At 37.6% G+C, this 25403-nt stretch overlaps 1 protein-coding gene across 1 annotated transcript in view; it reads left to right on the top strand.

Annotated features, from left to right (window-relative positions):
* The first annotated feature begins 5127 nt into the window (after positions 1-5127).
* Positions 5128-25403, top strand: part of DDX50 (DExD-box helicase 50) — a 28627-nt gene continuing 8351 nt past the window's right edge. The window contains exons 1-9 of the mRNA XM_007167776.2: positions 5128-5335; positions 8810-9106; positions 11430-11505; positions 12168-12346; positions 14424-14541; positions 14646-14831; positions 15327-15472; positions 19068-19217; positions 24470-24631. Of these exons, the coding sequence (XP_007167838.2) occupies positions 5246-5335; positions 8810-9106; positions 11430-11505; positions 12168-12346; positions 14424-14541; positions 14646-14831; positions 15327-15472; positions 19068-19217; positions 24470-24631 (1404 nt within the window). The 5' untranslated portion in view covers positions 5128-5245. The remainder of the gene's footprint in view (positions 5336-8809; positions 9107-11429; positions 11506-12167; positions 12347-14423; positions 14542-14645; positions 14832-15326; positions 15473-19067; positions 19218-24469; positions 24632-25403) is intronic.

Below are 25403 nucleotides of genomic sequence, written 5' to 3'. Positions count from 1 at the left end.
AACAAATGAACTTCCCGCTATTTAGGACATTCAAGCAGAGGCTTGGTGATCCCTTGACGGGTATGTTGCAGAGGTATTTCCAGTACTTTTCTTAAAAGGATAACTGAACTAGATGATTTTGAAGATTCCTTCCAACTGTAAGGTTCTGTGCTTATAAAACTCAGTGAAGGTTATATGTCAAATATATCCAATTAAAAAAAAAGGAAAAAAAAGATTCATTGAGGATCCTGTGAAATACTGAACTCACTCAAGATTCCCAAGTTGCTTCCATTTCTTCATTTCTGCGCCTATCCCTACCAATCCTTGGAAAAAGGAGTACCAGCAACTCTTCTATCTTTGATCTTGGACCTGGACAATTTTCCTAATAGAGTAAGGAATCCAAAGTCTTTTGTGACTCTATCCACCTCTAGGGACCAATGAAATCCATCTAATTTTGCCACCAGGTGCATTATGACACTCTCTAAATGTATTAAATGAAGCCTATTATGAAACCAATAAACCTCCCTTCTACAAAACACAACATATGACCACAGGTATTAAAGATGAGTGTGCGTGTTATTAAATTGTTGTTTTGGGAGATTATTCTCTACAATGGGTGACTTGAATTTTTTCCCACTATTAATTTTTGTGTGTGGAAATTTTACTTATTCTCTTTCCCATTGCAGTCTGTTCGCTAAGAGAAAACTGTTCTCTTGAAACAGCATGGTGACCTGAGCTTTGGAGTCAGATAAGTTTAAATCCCAATTCCAATCCTTGGTAGCTGTGTGATGGAGAAAGTTTTACCAAACTTATCTAATTCATTTTTTTCATCTGTAAAGGATATCTACTTTATAGGATTGTTGTAAGATTTGAGGATAATCTATTGAAAGTGCCCAATGGAGGAGGCACCTAATATTGTTACAAACATATGTGTGTATATTTTTATATATTGATTCACAAAACTTGTCTAATACATGGCCTACTATACAGGTACCCTGTTTTTGCCAGGTTGTCTGGAATTCCTCCATTTAGAGAGTCCTTTAGGTTAAGATTATAGAAAAGTATCATTAATCAAAATCCAGATATGCCTGGGGGAGGTATTATGCTTTTGGCTAACAAGTTTTCAGTTAATACCTCATGCTATAAATAGGATAAAGTATGCAAAGCATGGGCTTATTGTGGCTACTCATATCATGTGAGATCATGTTCATCCTCTTTCGTCTGGGATCTCAGACCCCTAGGAATCCTCAGAATAGCTGGCTTCTGCAAACTATTTTCAATATTTCAAAAATCCTAATAGAAATTGTACATTCCCTTTGCTTAACTCCTTGCTACTAAAACATCAGTTTCTTTGCCAATGACTGAAATTACACCTGCTCAGTAATGCAACACTATCACATGCTGGTGTGACATTGTTAAGCTTCATTTGTATCTTATTCATATATTAGAAGAATGATCATGAATCAATTATTATTAAATGCAATTTGGCAGACAGAATGTTTCAAAGTGTCAGAGCCATGAGGAAAAAACAGAAGAAAGAGCCGTAGCAGTGAAAAAATTTGGGATCAACTGTATTTTGAGTACCCATCCTACAGCTACCTGAGAAGGCTTTTAAGGAATGGGGAAGACAGACTAGTGCCTAAAGGGAGTGTGGAAGAGAGACATGAGAGTCATGAAACAAGAATGGCGAGGGGATAAATCAAAAACAAACTCATGACTATCTTTCTGGCCTCTACAGCTCTTTCTCTCACTTGAAATCTTAGACACATGTTCCATTTTTAGCAGTTGAGCAGATTCTATTTCTTGGGGAATGGTGCCCTCTTCTGGAGTAACTGATGTGACTATTCCCTTCCACCACTTGATTGAAAGCATCTACAAAGTAATTGATTAGAGAAACAGACCTCCTCCCTCCATTTAAAAAGCTTTCCCAAATAATTTGAATTAGGAGCTAGATACATACATCAGTATACATATGCTAAATATGTTCAAAGCTGTCTCCTCACCAACACTGTCAAAACCTGGAGCTAAAAGTAGAAATATAAGTACCTCTGTACATCATCTCTGCTGTACTGTTATGTCAGGGGATCCCCCCAATTTCCCTGAACTATCAGCAGGGAAGGCATTTTTGCCCCCCCCCCCCACTTTACTAACAAAAAAACAGGTTTTCGAGTTTAGTTGGCCAAGGTCATGTGGCTAGCAATGGCAGAAACATCCTTCCTGGTCCCTCTTTCATTTTCTTCTTACTTCTTAGTACTTTCCTCACTCTCTGCCTCCAGTATCTCTTGATCGATTTATAGCTGACCCTTAAACTATTTCCATCTCATAACATTTAAAAATGATAGTTCAATTCCTCTTGTCATATAAGATTGACATGCAGATGCAAAATGATGGTTCTTTTTACCTTCTACTCTCTATGGAATAAAAATTAAAATCTAGCCCTCTAGGTTTGAGAATGACCAGAGAGAGGCAAGTTTATAAAAAGTCATCTTGTTTTTACAGAGTTTAATGAGCCAAAGTGAAAGGCAAGGGAAATCTTTATAGAATGTTGCAACAGACCATCAGATGAGGCACCCCAACTGTCAAATTTTGAGAAAGAAATTATATCAGTGGCTCTGGCAAGATATTTGGAAAACAAAGATGTTCTAATAAGATTACATTTTGAGTTACTTGTACATTTTAATTATTCATGCTACCCCTTCATGTTCCCCCCAATAAATTTTTTTTAATAAATTTATTTTTATTTATTTATTATTTTTGGCTGTGTTGGGCCTTCGTTGCTGCGCACGGGCTTTCTCTAGTTGCAGCGAGCAGGGGCTACTCTTCATTGCGGTGCGCGGGCTTCTCATTGCGGAGCACGGCCTTTAGGCACACGGGCTTCAGTAGTTGTGGCTCGCAGGCTCTAGAGTGCAGGCTTAGTAGTTGTGGCTCACGGGCTTAGTTGCTCCGAGGCATGTGGGATCTCCCCGGACCAGGGCTCAAGCCCATGTCCCCTGCATTAGCAGGTGGATTCTTAACCACTGCGCCACCAGGGAAGGCCCCCCCCCAATAAATTTCATCATCAGTATAAATCTCTTGAGACTTATAGGGACCAAATATGAAAAAAAGAATTATTCCCTCATCCCCATTCCCAAGTTTTCTAGTTGATGCCCACTGAGAACACATTTGTAGTGGTACCCCAATTTTTTCAGCTAAGCCACAGTTTGGTCAAGTTACTTATGACTTGGTTTAATTTACACACAGTTGCCCTTTCCACCTGACATAGACAGCAGCCAGAGTTTTGATTACATGAGTTTGGTGCTCAGAAAAGTAGGGTTTATAGAGTGTCCCAAATCACAGAAGGTCATTTAAAAAACACTAATATACTTATTAGTCCCTTGCGTCTCCAACAGTCTAGTCCTTTCCTTTTTCAGACCTGCTGTATGACCTCCGACATAAAAATGAATGCCAAAAATAGTCTTGAGGAGCTAAAACTTCATCTGTGTTTGATTTTCAACCACAACATACTAACATCTATTCCTATTATCCCAATTTTATACTTGTGACATTCTTAGCCACACCCACTCCTGCTTCCATGCACATCATACCCTGTTGTAGGGCTACAAAGACTTCACAGTGGTAGAATTGGGAGTGGGTGTGAGAGAGTGGGACAAAAAGGTTTTAGAAAAGACCAATCTAGCGATGCATAGCTAGTCCCATAATCTAGGGAGAGGGATGCATTTTTTCACCATCAACGCCTGAACACTCCATTTGTTCACAGTATTGAATCCATAAGGTAACATTTAGATAAACATATAGCCCCTGACTTTGGGCCAATCCACACTTATGCAGGAGGCCTGTAGCAATCACAGATTTATCATTTGTGGTTTCAGCTATTCAGGACCAATCCCCAAACTCCAGGACTTGTAGCAATCTGAAATTTTGGTAAGACATAAGTTTGATGCTCAGGTTACAAGGCTGGTGTGCTAGACATTGTCAAGTGGTTTGTGAAGTGCCCCTGCTTCTACATAGCAGTTTGGTTTCTTGTTCTCAAGAGTAGGTTGAAGAGATCATGAAGAGTTAGAAGGAAATGGCTCTGAAAAGAAAGCCAATCAGCTAGCACCAGTGATGTAAGAAAAGAAAGGTACATGCTCAGGAGTTAGTCCTCTGTATTATCAAAAGGTTTCCAGTTTTGTTCAAGGCTGTAATTCAGGGCCAGTTAATCCCCATAACTAATATCCTTTTATCCACTGCAAATACATAATCTGTCAAAGACATTTAGGCTTGTTTTTTCTCTAGGTTTCTCCAGATTTTCCTAACATTCTTCATTCTATGTTTCATAGGAGCATCTTCCCCCCAAACGCTTTGGTAAGCTCAAAGCTTTAAGGTTGGTGTGGCAGAGAAAGCACTGATCTCGGATTCAGGAGTTGAGTTTTCTAGTCCTGACTGTGTGCCACGAACTGTGTGACTTCAGACAAGTAAATCCCTCTTTTAGGGGGTTAGTTTCCTCTAATGTCAAATGGGGAGGGTGGGAAGGACCTAAACTAAACTAAGGACCAACTTCATGACTAAAACCTAAGACTTGAGGGAAGACTGTCCGGCCCTAGTCTTCACCTCAAGCCCATCTAGCCCACTCCAGACCCCAAGACGCCCCTTCCCACCAACTCAGGGCCGCTGGCCTCGGGCGAAGCTGTTAGACGTTAACGCCTCACCCCGCAACGGGCGGGGTCGAGGCCCGCAGCTTCCGGCGTCGAAAGGCGACGCGGCGTGTGACGCTCCGATCGACCCCCGCCCCCCGCCAACGGGCAGGTTCTCCTGCCAGTCCGCCGCGCGCGCGGCCGCTGTCCGCCGCTGTTGAGAGGCTTCCTAGCCCCAGCAGTGAATGCTGGGAAGCCCCGAAACATCTCCGCTGTGGCAAAGAGAAATGTTCGGAGTGGGGGAGGGGGAGAGGGAGAGGGAGAAAAAAAATCCGAACATTTTATGCTAATCAGTTCGCGCCTCCTTTATGGAGATTGGTCAGGGTTTTACTCTAGAAGCCAATCACTTCAGAAGAAGAGTGAGCCAATCGAGACTCCTCGCATTCATTGGCTGGGAGACTGAGTCGCAAGGAAAGAGTTTAAACGGAGAGTATCCGGGATTATTTTCCCCCGCCGTGCGGTGCGTGTCCCGGAAGTGACGCACGGCCTTGGCCGGGAGGCCGCCCTGCCCCCGCTTCCTTTCACCCTGTCGCTACCCATAGGTGGTTGTGGCCGCCGTTCCCAGAGGGAGGCGGCGGCAGCGGTGGCGGCGAATGATGCCTGGGAAACTCCTCTGGGGGGACATTATGGAGCTGGAGGCACCTTTGGAGGAGACCGAGAGCCAGAGGAAGGAGAGGCAAAAGGTGCGCTGAGGATGGGCCGCGCCTCCTTTTGGGCTGCGCCGGCTTGGGCGGGGAGGGGAGTCTTGTCTACCTGATGGCCTGTCACAACCCGGCCGGAGCATCCGAGGGCCTCTCCTCGCGCCACCCTCGTCCCCGCGAGGTCGCTCCGGGACCATTACTACCTCCACACCCCTAACCTGGAGAAGGGCAGCACTGGGCTTGGGCCCGGCCTCCCGTGGTCCCCGTCCTTCCCGTCGGCGCCTACGAGATGGGCAGACTCAAGTTCTCATCGCGGAATCTGTTCTTTCTGTCCTCTTCTTAAGCAGCGAGGCCTGTCATTTGGTTCTCGTTGGCCGTCTTAGAAGATGATTAAGAAAAAAGATTGCCTTGAATATGTGTAACTTCTCCGTCATTCTGTCCTGTATGCGAGAATCTTGGGGAAAGCGATCTTAGATTTACAAACCTCGATAACGGGTCAGTAGAGGATTGAGGAAAAATGTCACAGCCAAAATTGCCAGGATTTGGCTGTGATGGAGATCGCGTGGGTTGTATTAGTAATAGCCTTTTCTGTTAGTATTTTCATTCAATTCACAAATGTTTGTGGAGCCTAATTTATGCCAGACTCTTTGCTGGGCACCAAGAAGGTCCTTGCCCTCAAGGAGCCTGTTAGAAGAGTTGTAGAGACTTTCTGCCCCATCCCTCAAAAGAAGAAAGAGACTTAGAGAAAAGAAAACAGAGCTTGGAGAGTAAGGAAGCAGTGTTTGAAGGCTGACATTTGACAAAAGAATGAAAATATTCTCTGTAGTCCCAGAGAGCAGAACCTACCCTTCTGACCTTATCACCAAGGTAAACTTGCCATTCTAGCCAAGCAGTTATTATTTTTTATTGTGGTAAAATACACATACCATAAAATTTACCATTTTAACCATTTTAAAGTATACATTTTTGTAGCATTAAGTACACTCACATTGGTCTGCAGACATCATATTCATTCATCTTCAGAACTTTTCATTCTCCCAGACTGAAGCTCTGTGCCCATTAAACACCAACTCCTCGGTTGCCCTCTCTCCCCAGCCCCTGGCAACTACCATTCTCCTTTCTGTCTCTATGAATTTGACTGCTGTAGATAACTCATGTAAGTGGAATCACCAAGCAGTTATGTTAATTTTTGCTCCTTCTAAAATACTTGTTCCTCCTGCATCCATATCCTATATACATCTGTCAAGGTTTAGTTTATGTCTTTTATAACCACTCCAGTGTACACATACAGTAATCTCATTCCCCCTTGAAGTCTTGTTCGAGTGCTATCTTTATCATTTGATTGGCATTTATTATGCCCTTCCTTGTAAAGTTAGCTCATTCTTCCTGAGTGTGTCTTTCCCAAGTATTTCCCAAAGATCCTTGAGGGAAATGACCATATCTTTGTCCATGCTTGCATTTCACTATATCCTTGTGAATTAGTGGCTTTCACGTTAGTTTCTCCAGAGGTACTTGTTGATTTTCCTTTCATTATGAAAGATAACTAAAGATTTGGAAACAGATTGGAGTACCAACTAATAGAAATAGAGCATTCAAATAGTGGTCTGGCATCCAGATGAAGGTAACTGGTTTTGGATGTGTTAAGATATGAAGCTGGGCCTTAGGTTCTCAGAACTGGAGTGCAGGTTAGGAAGGAAGCCTGGAAGTGTATGTTGAAGCCATGAAAATGGTATCAAAGTGTACATAGAGAACAGAGACTTAAGGAGCATCCACAGAAGGAGAAGGGAGAGGAGACATCGAAGAAGACAGAGGTAAGAGGGTAAGGAGGGAATATAGTGTGCTGTGGAAGCCAAGAAGGTAGAGAGTGTCCAGCACTGTGGATCTGATATGCAACAATGTATTTCATCACCTTGGGTTATTGCTGGGCTTGAACCTAGAGGTCTCATTTTACCTTGCTTCATCTCCCTGAAGTGCAGGGCCCAGGAGCAATTCAAACCCTGAGGCTTGCTGTATAAATAATCTTGTTTTTCTATAGAAGAATCTATTGGTTTGGGGAGATGTGGGATAGTTCAGTTAACTAAAGATCAAATGGTGTAACATATAACTATAACTTATATAACTTATAACTATAACTTATGTAAAACTCTAATGTTTACAAAGCATTTTCAAATATGTTATTCAGTTTTCATAGCAACTCTTATTTCATGGATGAGAAAATTGTATGTGAAAGTATTCTGTAGAAACTGTGTAAATCATGGTGAAAATTTTGGTGCTGGTAGTTCTTACCAAGACTAGTCACTACCATCTAATTTATTTTGAACACTTCCATCTAACTTATTTTGAACATTTGACCAAGTAATTTTGAAGTGCTAAATTTCCAAATCATTTCTTGCTGTCTGCAAATATTAAAACAAAAGTTGGCATTTCAAAACTAAAGTTGCAGAAAGCCACCCCCTCCCCCCTTTTTTAAGTTCTATTAACTAAATTTTTAAAACTTTAAAGAATTTTCTGGGATTACTAATATAGTTGTCCTTCCATAGGAGTATAACAATTGGGCTTTTCTTTAACCTGTTTATCAAAGTTCAGGGAGGAAGCATGATGTGAAAAGAGCATGGGTTTTCAAGTCAAACAGGGCTTGATTTCTAGCACTTTCACTTGCAAGAAGTCCCATATGTGGGTCTTTGGCAAGTTACTTATCTCTAAGAACTTGTTTCCTCGTCTGTAAAATGGCAAAGGTGATACAGGTTCGCTATCCCTTATCCAAAATCCTTGGGGCTAGATATGTTGTCGAATTCAAAATTCTGGGGATTTTTAAAAGGGTAACACCCTTGTAGGGTTTGGGGCCCCGAACCTATAATCAAACACCTTAACGTTAAATGTGAATATTCATACTAAGTGGAATAAATAAAGATTACAGTAGTCTCACATTAGTTGAAGTCAAATTTTGCCACGAAATGAGTTCAGGTCAGGTAAGGTTTTGTCTCCAAATAAGTTACAAAAAAACTTTCGGTTTTCAGAGCTTTATGGATATTGGAATTTTGGATAAGGGATTATGGACCTGTACTTCCCTTATAGGGTTGTTATGAAGATTTAAACAAGATAAGCCAAAAACATATTACACAATGCTGGGTAGGTACTCAATAAAATATTAATTTTTTTCTTGGAGATATTAGAAGTTTTTGCTTGTTTTTTAATTTATAAATCTTGAGTTCTCATTCTTTTACTGAAAAGAAGCTATTTCAGTTTCCCTTAAATGTTATAATGGGATTAGAGAGGGACTAGAGGCCAGGTCTTAAGAGTGCAAGATTTGGGTTGAGAAAGAAAGCAATAGGTAAAGCTTAGGCTTGGCATTTGCAACCAGTCTGGATTTCTACCAGGTACCTTTTCAAGATTACGGTAGATTGAGCTTTGCTGGTTGAGGGAGTCATACTCTAACTTCTCTAGAGTCTTAAAAGCAAAGCAAACCTTGTGACCCTCTTGTCACCCTCTTGTCACTGCTTCTTTGTTTTTCCACAGAGTGATAGAAGGAAGTCAAGGCACCATTATGACTCAGATGAGAAATCAGAAACAAGAGAAAATGGTGTTGCAGATGACCTGGATGCTCCCAAACCCAAAAAAGCTAAAACGAAAGAGAAGCTAAATGGTGACACCGAGGAAGGATGTAATAGACTTTCAGATGAATTTTCTAAATCTCGTAAGTCAAGAAGAAAAGATCTGTCAAATGGAGATATTGATGAATATGAAAAAAAATCAAAGCGAGTGTCATCCTTAGATAGTTCTACTCATAAATCAAGTGAGAATAAACTAGAAGAGGTATGGATACTTTTTGTTTTGCATTTGACATTATCCTTGAAATACAGGATAATTTGATTTTTTAGACTAATTAGAATTGATTCTATAATATTTCCTGCTTGGTGTCCAATACTCTCAGTTGGACTGGGGAGTCTGTACAGCTGAAACCTGAGCCTTTTCCCCTTTGTCTTTTGTTTCTTTCATTATATTGCCTTTTCCTTGGTGCAGAGGTTGGTGCGGGGGGGACTTGGTCAAGTTTAAACCTTTCGTGTACATTTGGGTTCCTAAATAGATTTTCCAAATTGCTTATTGATGGTCACCTACTTGCCTTTCTTATGGTTATTTCAGTCCTCATCATTACTCATGAATTAAATTCTGACTTTCTGAAACAGGGTACATAAAGGCCTCTTGACTTTGTATATTTTGCCTTCTGTTTCTTGTACTTCTGTAACAATAGCAACTTTCAATAATTTTTAGGTCTTACTGTAACTCAATCTTAAAGCTGTTTGCTTTTTTAAAACAGAAATGAAACATATAAAAATGATCTGAAGAAATTTGTTCTCCTGGGTATTAATTTTTTGGGAGGTATAGAAAACATGCTTAGTATAGAATCTTCATTCCTGGACTCATTACTTTTGCCAGTATCTGTTAGAGTAGGTATATTTTTGCACAGAATTTACTCAATTTGTTCTTGCACTTTTCCTCTAGCAGAGTTCATAGGTTTATCTGGGCATTACAAATTGTCATTAAATTACTCAGCTCTTAAGCAAAAAACAACTTTGATATTCTTAATAACTCTTGGTATTTAATAATTCTTTACATTTAAAAAATCTGATAGTTGCTGTTAAATACATTTGAGCTTAATTTAATGTGTAATCTTTGGGGAACTTTGAGAAAAAATGTTGAATCCTTGCTTTACAATATGGTGTTTTTTTATTTGTGAGTTTGCTATTTGTCAGGAAGCACATATGTTAGAGAGTTGTTCTAAATAAGGCCCTACAAATCTGTATTGCTCAGCAGCAGAGTGTACTTGCTCTGTTGGGATTTTGCCTGCTATAGTGCTCCGTATTGTAATAAGCTTAACTGTTTATTATTTTGTTTAGATTATGTTAGGGTTCAGGAGTTCTACTTCTAGGAATTTATCCTCCTCAGGAGATTATCACGAGGTGTGCAGAGGTGTATGAATCAGTATCTTATCACAGTGATGTTGGTAATAGCGAAAAATTCAAACATCCTAAATGTCTGATAGTAGGCAATTGGTTTGATAAAATATGCTATACCTATGTAATAGAATGCATTGATCTTAAAGGACATAGATATGTTAGAAAGGTATTCAGTCTATCTTATTCAATGAAAAAAAAAGATTACAAAATAGTATATACATATGATTTTATTTCATTTAAAAATGTATATGTGCCTAGATCAGTGTGTGTTTCAAATGTGTCTTTAGCTGATTGGATTGTAGATAATTTTACAATTTCTTCCTTTTAATATGTGGTTTCTAAAATTTCTGCAATGAAAATGTGTACTTTTCTAATAAAATTTTTTTCTTTTAATCTTAAAAAGATAACATTGAGGTTTGCTTAAATGGATTAAATATGAATTTGATGTTATGTCTTTTATCTGGTTCTTAGTTTGAAACTTGTTATGGTGTGTGGTTTTGGAACTACCTTCTTTAAACAACCAATAATAAAGTTTTTAAGTAGATATATTGTCTTTGTTCTATATATGCATTGACGAGTACACAAAGTTTTCAATAGATGTTAAATGACAATGTCATGCTAACCTCTATATATGTTTGAGAAATTTTCAAGCTTACAGGAACTTTTCCTTGTATTAGTGACCTAAAAAATGCTTTTTAGATTCATAGAACAACTTATTTAACTTTTAGTTTTAGAAACAATTTACTTTCCTCATTGCTTAGCTTCTTTTGGGGCGGGTTTATAGGCTTGTGTTAATCTTCGTAATTAATATTATCTATATCTGTGAATATGATTTAGATTTTTGAATACCTCTTTTGTAATACCTTCAGTCAAGTGGAATTATATTTTGATCTATGTAGTAAATGTATTTCTAAAGAGTTTTATGTGTGAATTAATCATTTTTAAATGTATTATGGGAAAGTGTATTAAGTAAGCTTGTTATTTAAAGAGGTACTTTTGAAATTAAAAGAATTTACCACTAATTTATCTTGTAAGTTAATCTATACAGTTTTTGCAAATACTAACTAAAGTTGATTTGTTAGCTCATTTAGTAGAACTAAAAGCAGTAAATGAGTGAAAGATTCTAAATACCTGGTCAGATATGAACTATATCAGTTAGATCTTTGACTTCATTTTGACAGACCCTAACACGTGAACAGAAAGAAGGAGCCTTCTCCAATTTCCCTATTTCTGAAGAGACTATAAAGCTTCTGAAAGGTACAATGAATTTTAATGGATATGCAATTGAAAATCTAAAACTAGATTTTAGAAAACTCTTGTGCCTTTTCTGACCACAAGGAGAATATACAAAGCCTAGGGAAATAGCTTTTATAATTGCAGTTATTTCTACATCATTTTTTTGGTATTCAGTTCGGTTTTTAACTTTAAAGAATTATATGTATTTTTCAAAAGTTCAGGCCAATTTTTTTTTTAATAAATTTATTTATTTTTGGCTGTGTTGGGTCTTTGTTGATGCATGCGGGTGTGCCGGCTTCTCATTGTGGTGGCTTCTCTTGTTGCAGAGCACGGGCTCTAGGCGCGTGGGCTTCAGTGGTTGTGGCTCGTGGGCCCTAGACCGCAGGCTCAGTAGTTGTGGCGCACAGGCTTAGTTGCTCCGCGGCATGTGGGATCTTCCCGGACCAGGGCTTGAATCCGTGTCCCCTGCATTGGCAGGCGGATTCTTAACCACTGCGCCACCAGGGAAGTCCCTCAGACCAATTTTTAAATAATTCCTCTTTGGGGTAGGAATAACTATAAATGTTGTTAGGTGATGTATCTTTAGGCACACGTTGATGAATCAGGAATGTTATTTTCAAATAAATGTATTTCTTCCTAATGCTGATCTTAGGTAAATATTTCAATGAAATCTCATTTTACAGGTCGAGGGGTAACATATCTCTTTCCTATTCAAGTTAAGACTTTTGGTCCTGTATATGAAGGAAAAGATTTAATTGCTCAAGCACGGACAGGAACAGGAAAGACATTCTCTTTTGCCATCCCCTTGATTGAAAGACTCCAAAGAAATCAAGAGACAATTAAAAAAAGCCGCTCACCAAAGGTAACCATTATAGGGAGTAAAAGGTTTAAACATTACTCTAATGGAAAGAGAAAGAAAGAGTATACTGGTCTTGGGAATGCCCTGGTGGTCCAGTGGTTAGGACTCGGCGCTTTCACTGCCGTGGCCCGGGTTCAATCTCCAAGCAGGGATTGAATCTGGGAACTAAGATCCTGCAAGCTGCACAGTGTGACCAAAAAAATAAAAAAACAAACCACAATATACTGGTCTTAAGTTCAAGTACCCCAAAGATAGAAAAGTTAGTCAGTCCTGGGGCATAAAGTAAAAATTTGGGTCCTAAAGCAAAAATTTGATTTTTAAGATAAATCTCAGGTAAAGCTAAAGTGAGTTATTGCATATGAATGTAATGTGTATGGATCCATAGATGTCTTTGATAACTGTACATTATGAAGCCAGCATATCTAATTTTAGGAGTATTTACGGTTAGTATATTTAGTGACCTTTTTCTTCTCTTTTTTCAGTTCTGACCTTTGCTTTTAAACAGTGATTTTGCTGAAGAGGTATTTATTTATTTGGTCATTCAGTAAATAATATTTATTTTACTGATTGACTTTAAGAGTATTATAGAAATGATACTGCTACTCCCTGTGTTGTTGGAGTACTGGAGATCTGTCTTAATTTATCAATAGTAAAGAACAGAGAGGACCTAGTGAAATTTTAGCCTAAAATTTGACCCTTTTAGAACCTATGTTCACTTTCAGGTTCATAAACGTGAAGAAGAAAAAAATCAGTATTGGGACTTCCCTGGTGGTCCAGTGGTTAAGACTCCACACTTCCACTGCAGGGGGCACGGGTTCCATCCCTGGTTGTGGAACTAAGATCCCGCATGCTGTGCAGTGCGGCCAAAAACAAGAAAGAATCAGTATCAAAATTTGAACAGATATGTGGCTAAAAGTAATTTGTTCTTTGAGACTCCTAAATATTATTACAGTGTGAAAGTAAATTCACCTGTATGAATGTAATTAAATGATAGTGGTCTTGGAATAGGACAAATCTTTTTTAGAGAGTTCTGTTTCTTAGGTGAAATTAGGAATTCTGAAAGTAATAGAAATAGGACACAGTCCCAACACTGCCTTTAAAAAGCTTTTATGCTAGAAGGACATTACTGGAGATTCCAGCTCCACCACTTCTAGCTACTTGATCTTGGGCAAGACTCAACTTCTTTAAGACTCATGTTCCTCATTTGTAAAATTGGGAAAATAATGCCACCTCATTGGGTTTTTGTGAGGATCAAATTAAATATTTGTGTAAAGCACTATTGTTGTTTGCAGAGTTATAATCGGCATGGTACATAGAAAGTTTATGGCTACCTTTTGTTAAATCTGCACTTTCTAAATATCAAAAAAAGAGAAATAGAGGTAAATCAATTTTTGTATAACCTGTTTGAAACATGAGTTTTATTTGCTTAATAAGGGGCTTTGCCCCTTTTTGGTAAGTCTCTTGGGATCCTGTGTAGAAGAAGCTGCTCTCATTAAACACCAAACAGTTAAGTCCATTCTCTGATACTAGCTACAAATTCGGTTTCATATTCTACTTAACAAATAAATTGAACTATTTCTTTTTAAAGAATGGCACATATTGGGCATTCATTCATTCATTCACTTATTCAACAAATATTTTTTGAGTATCTGTTCTGTGCCAGGCACTGTTTGAAGTTCAGGGAATATATTGAATAGTAACTCAAACAGGCATAAATCCCTGTCTTCATGGAGCTTACATTTTAGTGGGTGAGGCAGACAATGAGCAAATCAGTAGAATATAAATATTTTATATGGTATAAGTGCTAAGGAGAAACAGTTAAGCACGGTTGGGAGGATATGAAAAGAGGGGTAGGGACTTCATTGAGAAAGTGACTTTTGAAAAGAGACCTTAAGGAAGTAAGGGAGGATATAATAAACATAAGCTGTTCTTGTTGTTGTTATTTGTGCTCTGTCTTTAAATACTATGACATTAATGCTGAGATTCCTAGTTTTAAATGCACCTTAAAAAATAGTCTTCTCAGTTTGAACTTAGAGATCTACAGAAACTTATCTTTTTGCTTTTTAAAACTTTTGCTCAGGTACTTGTTTTGGCTCCTACAAGGGAACTGGCAAACCAAGTAGCCAAAGACTTCAAAGATATAACTAGGAAGCTCAGTGTGGCGTGTTTTTATGGTGGAACATCATATCAAAGCCAAAGTGAGTAAATATGTATGATGGCAGCACAAAGATCTATTTGCTACTCAAATCTAAAATCTACGTTTGAATTTTTACGTATTATTGATATTTCTCTCCTCCCACAGTTAATCATATTCGAAATGGTATTGACATCTTGGTTGGGACCCCTGGCCGTATCAAAGATCATCTGCAGAGCGGCCGATTAGATCTTTCTAAACTGCGCCACGTTGTGCTGGATGAAGTGGATCAAATGTTAGATTTAGGTTTTGCTGAACAAGTTGAAGATATTATCCACGAATCCTACAAAACTGGTATATCCTAATTTAGAATAAGCACATTAGCAATTGTTTTCTTATCTAAAAGCTTATGAATTTTTTATTTTATGATTTTTAATACATTGTCCCCAGTGTTCTAACAAAACTAAAGGTATTTGGTATCTGTTTTCTTCCTGAACAAGAAAGTACAATAGCATACTTTAACCATTTTCTTAGCTTTCTGTGCTTTCTTCTATGTATTATTTTATAGTAAGTAGTTTTACTAACTCATTTTACTCATTTCTTTGCTCATTGTTACTTCTTAAATTCTCATCTTCCTTCTAGGTTCAGTTTTCTTCATATTGATACTTTCCCTCAGTTTTGAAAGTTGAAAGTTTTGATAATTGCAGTAAAGTTTATATGTTCAAAATTCACCCCAAGTTTTGAATTTTTCATTATTTCTTTGAAGTTTGGGGGGATTTTTAAGAGCTGACTACATTGTGGGATATTAAGAAATTAAGAAAGCATTTGAATTCTTTTTGTTTATTTAAGATTCTGAAGACAATCCTCAGACTTTACTTTTTTCTGCAACTTGCCCACAGTGGGTATACAAAGTTGCAAAAAAATACATGAAATCCAGATATGAACAGGTTGACCTTGTTGGGAAAATGACTCAAAAGGCTGCAACTACTGTGGAAGTAAGTAGCTTTCCAGTGTGATAGATTTTAGCTTTTAGTTGATATTTTGAAATTTGTTGAAGCTAAACTTATGTTTTGGGTACCAGTTCAGGCCAAATATCTCTTTTTTGCCCTTACTCAGTGAGATACCTATGTATTTCTATAGTCTGAGACTCAGGAGCAGAATAAAATAAATAGGGGGAAGAAAGTTTGTGAACAAGCAAGTCCTAACAGGAGATACACAGGCATCCATAGAGACAGACTTAAAGTATGTAGAATGTGAAAAACGAAGTAATTCATCTCAATTTGCTGGTGTTGGGATAATTTGTTAAAGCTTAGGTGGAGGAAAGATCCTCATTTCATACCGTATACCAAAAATACTCCCAAAGATTAAAAAAAATTAAGCCATAAAATAATTTACAGCAGATTGTAGGTCAACAGTTATTTGATTTGAGGAAAGGGAAGGCTTTTCTAAACATAAAGACAGAAGAAGGCACCATAAAGGAAAAGGTTTATAATTTTGACTCCATGAAAATTTAAACATATAGTATTTTTTTTAAAAAAAGAAAGGTAGTATTTGCATTATTTTGACAGGTATGTACCATATATGTCACTTTTACATTTGACAGATGTACATATATGTGTATGTAAATAAAAATAGTCCAGATGAACAAGAGTATGATCTATAAATACAATGTAATGGTTAAAAAGAATGTATTTGACTGATAAAAACCAGATTATAAAATGATAAGTACCGAATCATACTATTTTAAAAAATACACAAATAATCCTAAATGGCTTCTTTAGGTATTTATGTACAAAGATAGGTGGGAAGGATAAACATCAAACTAATAATAATGATTACTTCTGGGAAAGAGGACTTTTATAGTATGGATGGTCGAAGTAAGCTTTTGTATATTTTATAATGGCTGCAAGTTTTACATTAAGAACATAAAATGTATCAGTGAAGAAAAGTTTATTAATGGGACTTCACTGGTAGTCCGGTGGGTAAGATTGTGCACTCCCAATGCAGGGGGCTTGGGTTCGATCCCTGGTCGGGGAACTAGATCCCGCATGCATGCAGCAACTAAGAGCCCGCATGTTGCAATGAAGATCCCGCATGCCGCAACTAAGACCTAGTGCAGCCAAAATAAATTAAAAAAAGAAAAGAAAAGAAAGAGAAAAGTTTATTAAGGACACTTTCAAACACGTACAAAAGTTGAATAGTACAAAGGATCTGATGTGCCCATCACCAGGCTTTAACACTGATCTTTTCTATACCCCCATACATTCTTTAATCCCTACATTTGAAGCAGTCCAGTCATCATTTCATTTTCGTATAATTATATATATTTTTAAAAGAACAAGCGCTCTTTAAAAACAAAGAAAAAACCACAAAGTTACCATCATAGTAAAAAAAAAACAATTTTTTAATATCTTTAAATATCTAGTGTTCACATTACCCTAGTTGTCTTTTTTTTGTAAATAGGTTGTTTGAATATGGATTCAAATAAGATCCTTATATTGCTACTAATTTATATGTCTTAAGTCTTTTTTTATCCATGTGTTGAACGTTTATTCACCATCTTTTTTTTTAATTGAAATATAGTTGACGTACACTATTTTGTTAGTTTCAGGTGTACTGCATAGTGATTTGATATTTGCATATATTGTGAAATGATCACCACAATAAGTCTAATAACCATCTGTTCCCATACAAAGTTGTTGCAATATTTTTGACCATATTCCTTATGCTGTATATTGCATCCCTGTGGCGTATTTTATAACTAGAAGTTTGTACCTGTCAATCTCCTTTACCTGTTTCAGGTCCCCGCCTCCCCCGCCTGCACTTTGGCAACCACCATTTTGTACTCTGTATCTGTGTGTCTGTTTTCATTTTGTTTTGTTTTGTTTTTTAGGATTCCACATATAAGTGAGATCATACAGTATTTGTCTTTCTCTGTCTGGCTTACTTTCTAGATTCATCCATGTAGTCAAAAATGGCAAGGTTTCATTTTCTTATTGATGGCTGAGTAATATTCCATTGTATGTATACCCCACATCTTCTTTATCCATTCATCTGTTAAATCCTTTAAAATACAGGTTCCTCTGTCCCTTTTTTTCTTTGCAATTTTTTATTGAAAAGAACTGATCATTTGTCTTACAAGTTTCCCATAGTCTCAATTTTGCTGATTTGCAACGCTGTGGTGTTAGTTAACATGTTCCTCTGTTTTCATTTTCCTGTGAGTTGATGGTAGATTGTGAGGTTCGATCAGATTCAGGATCTTTTTTATTTTTATTTTTGAGAGGTGGGGAGGAAGAAGCAAGACTTTGACATAGCTGGTACAAATGATTCTTAGTTTTCTTCTTTGTGCTTATCTCTGTTTTCCATGTGTTATGTAATTAATTGTTTTAAACAATGTTATTGAGATATAATATGTTAAAATGCACAGATTTAAAATGTTACAGTATACTTTTTCCCCAACATTTTATCATAAAGATTTCAAACTCGCTGAAAAGTTGAGAGAATTTTACAGTGAACACGCATATACCCACCAGCTAGATTCTGCCATTAATATTTTGCTATATTTGCTTTATTGCATATCTACTCATCCCTATATCCATCTTATTTTTTTATTTATTTCAAATTGCAGAAATCAGTATAATTCCCCATAAGTATTTTAGTGTGCATATCTTTAGCTAGAGTTCAATATTTACAATTTTCTTATTGAAGTAAAGTTCACATAACTAAAATTAACCACTTTGAAGTGTACAATTCAGTGTCATTTAGTTCATTCACAGTGTTATACAACCATTGCGTCTATCTACTTCCAAAACGCTTCATTACCCGAAAAGGAAATCTTGTAATTATTAAGCATTTACTCCCTATTCCCCCCTTCTCCTAGCCCCTGGCAACCATCAATCTGCTTTCTGTCTCGATGGATTTACCTCTTCTGGTTATTTCATATAAATGTAATCATTACAACATGTGGCTTTTTTTGTGTCGGGCTTCTTTCATGTAGCATAATGTTTGCAAGGTTCATCCACCTAATATTTACAATTTTTGAGATAAGATTTACATACAACAGAATGCAAAATTTTAAGTGTGCATTTGCTTCATTTTGACAAATTCATACATGTGTGTAACCCAAACCCCTATCAAAACAAAGAATATTACCATGATCACAGAAAGTTCACCTGTGCCCCTGCTCAGTCCCCGTTGAGAGGCGACTACTGTTCTGCTTTTTTTCCATCATAGATTATAGATTAGTTTTGCCTGTTTTAGAGCTTCAGACAAATGGAATCATATTGTGTATACTCTTTTTCTGTAAGGCTTCATTCACCTAGCATATGTTTTGAGATTCATCCATATTGTTGCATAGATCAGTAGTTGGTTCCTTTTAATCACTGAACAGTATTCCACTGTATAAGTATACTACAATTTGCTTATCCTTTCACCTACTGATGGCTGTTTTCAAATGGGGTTGGGGAGAATCGTTGTCTTATTGTCTTCCAGGAAGGCCAATTCTTGAACAAATAGAAAAAAAAATGTCCAAGAGAAATCTTTTTCAATAATTTTAATGAAGCAGATATTTGATATTTTCTTTCTTCAAAGCATCTGGCCATCCAGTGCCATTGGTCTCAGAGGCCAGCAGTTATTGGAGATGTCCTTCAAGTCTACAGTGGGTCTGAAGGAAGGGCTATTATCTTCTGTGAGACAAAAAAGAATGTAACTGAAATGGCCATGAATCCACACATAAAACAGGTACGTCTTTTTTCATGCTTTCTCTAATTGAGATTATAGGTATGAATCACTGAGCAAAAAAAAAATCATGTCCTTTGTGGACTAGGTTTGATAGTCATTCTTGGAATTGAGTCTCATTCAGAAAGAATTTATAGCCAGCCTCTCATGATCTGTTAAGTCAGGATAGAATTCTATCCGTTTTCATCAGAAGTTTTCTCAAAACTTTGCAGATGTGATCTTGAAAATACAAAGAGTGAAACAAAATGAGTTTCTGTGGGTAAGAGTGGTAATATTTTAGAGTTGTGTATAAGAAGAATCGCAAATATTTATTGAATGAATGGATCAGAACACTAAATCCATGTTTTTTTTTCTGTTAACTTTTTATAGTAGAAAATTTCAAACTTATACAAGACATACACAGAAGTTGACAGTGTAATGATGTGTTCATTTTCCAGCTGCAACAATTATTTTATTTCATCCAAATGCCCACTCACTTCTTGCTCCTGAATTATCCTGATGCAAACCCTAGATAACATGTTGTTATGCCCATAAATATTTGGGTACGTATCTCTAAAGGAAAAGGATTATTATTGTTTTTTTTTTTAAATAAATTTATTTATTTATTTTTATTTTTAGCTGCACTGGATCTTCGTTGCTGCGCACAGGCTTTCTCTAGTTGCGTCAAGTGGGGGCTACTGTTCGTTGTGGTGCACAGGCTTCTCATTGCGGTGGCTTCTGTTGTTGTGGAGCACCAGCTCTAGGCACGCAGGTTTCAGTAGTTGCAGCACGCAGGCTCAGTAGTTGTGGCTCACAGGCTCTAGAGCGCAGGCTCAGTAGTTGTGGCGCACAGGCTTAGTTGCTCCGCAGCATGTGGGATCTTCCTGGACCAGGGCTCAAACCTCTGTCCCTTGCACTGGCAGGTGGATTCTTAACCACTGCACCACCAGGGAAGTCCCTTACTTGTACTTTAAATATTGGCGTTCCTCAGAGTTCTAACCTCTGTAATTGTTTCTTCTCACTTAACATATTCTTTCTGAGCATAGTGATTAGTTGCACTTTGGAGTCTGACAGATCAAGATTTTTTTTTCTTTTAACTCTTTTTTTTTTAATATTTATCTACTTATTTGGCTGCACCGGGTCTTACTTGTGGCACGCAGGATCTTTTTTAGTTGTAGCATGTGAACTCTTAGTTGCGGCGTGCGGGATCTAGTTCCCCGACCAGGGATCGAACCTGAGCCCCCTGCATTGGGAGCGCGGAGTCTTAGCTGCTGGACCACCGGGGAAGTTCCCAGATCTGGATTTAAATCCCAGTTGTGTTACTTACTAGCTGTATAACCTTGGGCAAATAACTTCCTATTTCAGTGCCCATGTTTCCTCTTTAAAAAGTGGTATTAGGGACTTCCCTGGTGGTCCAGTGGTAAAGAATTCGCCTTCCAGTGCAGGGGACACAGGTTCCATCCCTGGTCAGGGAACTAAGATCACACATGCTGCAGGGCAGCTAAGCCCGCGCGCCTCAGTTACTGAGCTCGCATGCCTCAACTAGAGAGCCTGCACACCGCAAACTACAGAGCCCACGCGCTCTGGAACCCACGTGCCCTGGAACTCACGTGCCACAACTAGAGAAGAGAAAAACCTGCATGCCACAACTAGAGAGAGGCCCGTGTGCCGCAACGAAAGATCCCGCATGCTTCAACGGAGATCCTGCCTGCTGTAACTAAGACCCGACGCAGCCATAAATAAATAAATAAATAAATAATAAATCTTTTTTAAAAAGTGGTATTAAAATTTTTTTTATACTTTTAAGACTTAAATCATTTAAAGTATTTAGTATAGTGCTTTTATAATAAGCAGTCAATAAGTGTAGAAATATAGAAGTATAGAGATGTGTATAGATAAATATATCTAATCACTCCTGTGGTTCCAGTCATTGTGTATATGCTGATGATGTCCAAATCTTTTTCCAGGTTAGCTCTGTCTCCAGAATCTAGACTTGTGTTTATCATACTGGCCACAGACACCCCAACCCACTGTGTACCTAAAATTGAGTTCATTCTCTTTTATACACTTATACCCACTCTGTCTCCAGCATTCCCTGTTGTTGAATGATACCCATAGTTCGAGCCAGAAATCTACATATCACCCTTGACTTCTTTTCCTTCCTTTTGCCATCCAGGTAACTACAAAGTATTTTAGATTCTATTTCCTATAGTTTAAAATGGTCCATTTCTTCCCTACTTCTGTTGCAGGAGCTCAAAATCTGGGAGTCATATATATGGTTCTTTCCCTTATACCTCATTTCCACTCCCTTCACCAAGTCCTCCCAATTTCATATACTAATATTTATTTTTTTCTTTTTTCTTTTTTTTTGGCTGTGTTGGGTCTTTGTTGCTGTGCACAGGCTTTCTCTAGTTGCGGCGAGCAGGGGCTACTCTTTGTGGTGGTGTGCGGGCTTCTCATTGTGGTGGCTTCTCTTGTTGTGGAGCATGGGTTCTAGGCACGCAGGCTTCAGTAGTTGCGGCACGTGGGCTCAGTAGTTGTGGCGCATGGGCTCTAGGGCGCGTGGGCTTCAGTAGTTGTGGTGCACGGGCTTAGTTGCTCTGCAGCATGTGGGATCTTCCTGGACCAGGGATCGAACCTGTGTCCCCTGCATTGGCAGGTGGATTCTTAACCACTGTGCCACCAGGGAAGTCCCTGCTAATAGTTCTTGAATTCATTTACTGCCTAGCCCCCACTTACCTTTCCAGCCTCATCTTATCACACTTTTCCCTTATTTTTGCACTCTCACCATACCTGCTATGTTTCCTGTCACCACAGGGCTCTTGTACTTGTAGTCTGTCTTGCCTAGCAGCTCCCATCCTTCAGATATCAGTCCAGGGTACTTTTCTGTAAATTCTTCCTTGCCCCAAACTAGGTCAGGTTGTCCTCTTCTAAACGTCCTTTGCCTCTTAGACCCATGCATCTTGAGTTACACTTGTTGGCTAAATTTATTTGTGTGCCTAATTACTTGATTAATGCCCATTTCCTCGACCGGAGTATCAAGACGATGAGGATAGAGAAAGTTTTAATTTTTGTTTGCCATTTTATCCCTAGTACCTGATGTGTAGATTACCACATATTTGTTAAATGAATAAATGGTCGTTGCCACTGCCTCAATGAGGCCACTGATATCTCTCCTGAATTTCTACAACAGTCTGCTATCTGAGTCTCCCTAGCTTTTGCCTTGCCCTTGTCTAATATATTCTATACATTGTAGCCAGAATATTCCTTCTAGAATACAAGTATGTTCATGAAAATTTTCTGCTTACAATCATTTAATTGTTCCATATTGTCCTCAGGATAAAATTCATATTCCTTTTCAGTCTCATCTCTCACCACTTCTCCTTTTAACTCTGTGCTTCAGCAATACTCAAATATTTGTAGTTCCCCAGAAACATTAATTATATGTGATATTTCTTCTTCCTGGAACTCCCTAACCTCCTCCTTTTTTTTTTCTTTTTTCTTTTTTTTTTTTTTTAACCTGACTACTAGTTCCTTGTTATCTGTCAGGTCTCAGCTTCAGTGCTGCCTTCCCTTCAAACTAGAGTGAGTTAGGTTCCCCTCTTAGGTATTTCTATAGCACCCTGCACCTTCTTATAGCACATATCATACTGTATTGAAAATACTTGTCAACTTGTCTGTCCCAGGGTCGTTTCTTTATGATTGTTCCAGAACCTGGCATAGTACCTGGAGCATAGCAAGTGCTCAGTGAATTCACTCATGAATGCGTTATGCTTAGGTGCTGCAGTTTAGATACTGTTGGGGTTAAATCATTGTTATGAACTTTTAACTTTTCATAGTGGCTAAGAATACTAGGAAGTTTATTTGTAATACTAGGAAATTATTTGCAGCATACATGGAAGATCAACCCAGTATAAATGGTTCACCTTCACTGAAAATTACAGAAATGTAAATTAGAACAACATTGGGAAATCATTTTTGCCTATTAGATTTACAAGGATTATAATGATTCATAGTATACAGGTGGGCGGTATATATATATTTTATATATATATATATGTATATATATGTATATATATATATACATATATATATATGGGGTAAGATGAAATAAACACTCATAGAATGTTGAAGAGTAAATGGGCACAATTTCTTTTTAAATTGAAGTATAGTTGATTTACAATATTGTGTTAATTTCTGCTGTACAGCAAAGTGACTCAGTTATACATGTATATACGTTCTTTTTTATATTCTTTTCCATTTTGGTTCATCCCGGGACATTGAATATAGTTCCCTGTACTATACAGTAGGACCTTTTTGTCCATCCATTCTGTATGAAATAGTTTGCATCTACTAACCCCAACCTCCCAATCTATCCCTCCCCCACCTCCCATTCCCCTTGGCAACCACAAGTCTGTTCTTTATGTCTGTGAGTCTGGTTTCTGTTTGTTTGTTTACAACTTCTTTTTATAACACAGTCTTAATTTAATAGCAATAGCTATTAAAATGTTAAATGTTTATAATTTTTGACCCAGAAATTCAACTTCTAGATATGTAACCTACTGAAATATACTAAGGGGTCTGCAGTTGTAAGTACAAGGTTATTTGTTGTAGCATTGTTTCTGAAGATGAAAGTTTGGATCCTACCCAAATCAGTAGGGTACTGCTAAAATAAATGATACTGGGAACTCCCTGGTGGTCCAATGGTTAGGACTTGGTGCTTTCACTGCCAGGGCCCAGGTTCAATCCCTGGTCGGGGAACTAAGATCCTGCAAGCTGTGTGGCATGGCCAAAAAAAAGATACTGCAGCCATATGAAGAAATCATGTATAGTTTTAAAAAATTAAGTAGATGTATATCTATAGATGTAGAAAAATGGCTAAGATATAAAAAATTTATAAAACAGGTTGTAAAACAGTACATATATAGTAAAATCCCATTTTTATAGGTGAATACATAAAATTATATGCTAGGATTTGTGAGGGGTCTGTGTGTGTGTATGTATTTAAAAAATAATATGCGGAGGAATATTCACCAGACTGTTAACAGTTAATTATTAGGAGGCTGATATTAAGGGAAGCTTTTGCATTTTATGTTAAATGTTTTTCTGTAATGTTTGATTTTTTAAAAACAATAAGCATGTATCTTTATAATTATCAGAACGTAAGATTTAAAAACAACAGCAACAAAAAAGAGCACAGACTGTATGGTGTTTGGTGCTATGAATTGCAAGTATGTGCTATACACTTACTTTTCCTTTTTTTTTTTTTCAAATAGAATGCCCAGTGTTTACATGGCGATATCGCGCAGTCACAAAGAGAAATTACACTGAAAGGCTTCAGAGAGGGTAGTTTTAAAGTTTTGGTGGCAACCAATGTGGCCGCCCGTGGTTTGGACATTCCTGAGGTTGACCTGGTGATTCAGAGTTCACCTCCACAGGTAGGAAATGAGATTATTTCCCCCCAGTTTTATTGAAAAATAATTGACATACATCCCTGTATAAGTTTAAGCCATACAGCATGATGGTTTGATTTACATATGTTGTGAATTGATTGCCACAGTAGCTTCAGCTAATATCCCTCTCGTCATGTAGGTATAAAAGAAGAAAAGAAAAAAAGAAAAAAAGTGTTCTCTCTTTGTGAGGAGAACTCTTGCGCTTTACTCTCTTCACAACTTTGCTATACTATATCATATAGCAGTGTTAGCTATAGTCATCATGTTGTACATTACACCCATAGTACTTATTGTTTAACTGGACGTTTGTATCTTTTGACCACCTTCCTTAATTTCTCCCTCCCCCCACCCTCTGCTTCTGGTAACCACAAGTCTGATCTCTGTTTCTATGAGTTTAGTTTTTTGTTTGTTGTTGTTGGTTTTTTTTTAGATTCCATATATAAGTGAGATCATACAGTATTTGTCTTTCTCTGATTTATTTCACTTAGCATAATGCCTTCAAGGTCTAGCCATGTTGTCACAAATGGTAGGATTTCCTCTTTTTTATGGCTGAATAATATTCCATATGTATATGGTATATATATACATATATATACCGTAACTTTTTTATTCATTCATCTGTTGATGGACACGTAGGTTGTTTCCGTGTCTTGACTATTGTAAATAATGTTGCTGTGAACATGGGGGTACAGATATCTTTTTGAATTAGTGTTTTTGTTTCCTTTGGATATATACGCAGAAGTGGAATTGCTGGATC

The sequence above is a fragment of the Balaenoptera acutorostrata genome, chromosome 16 (genome assembly GCF_949987535.1).
Source record: "Balaenoptera acutorostrata chromosome 16, mBalAcu1.1, whole genome shotgun sequence".
NCBI classification, from domain to species: domain Eukaryota; kingdom Metazoa; phylum Chordata; class Mammalia; order Artiodactyla; family Balaenopteridae; genus Balaenoptera; species Balaenoptera acutorostrata.
Note: the sequence above shows the minus strand (reverse complement) of the source record. Positions and strands in the feature narration are given on the sequence as shown.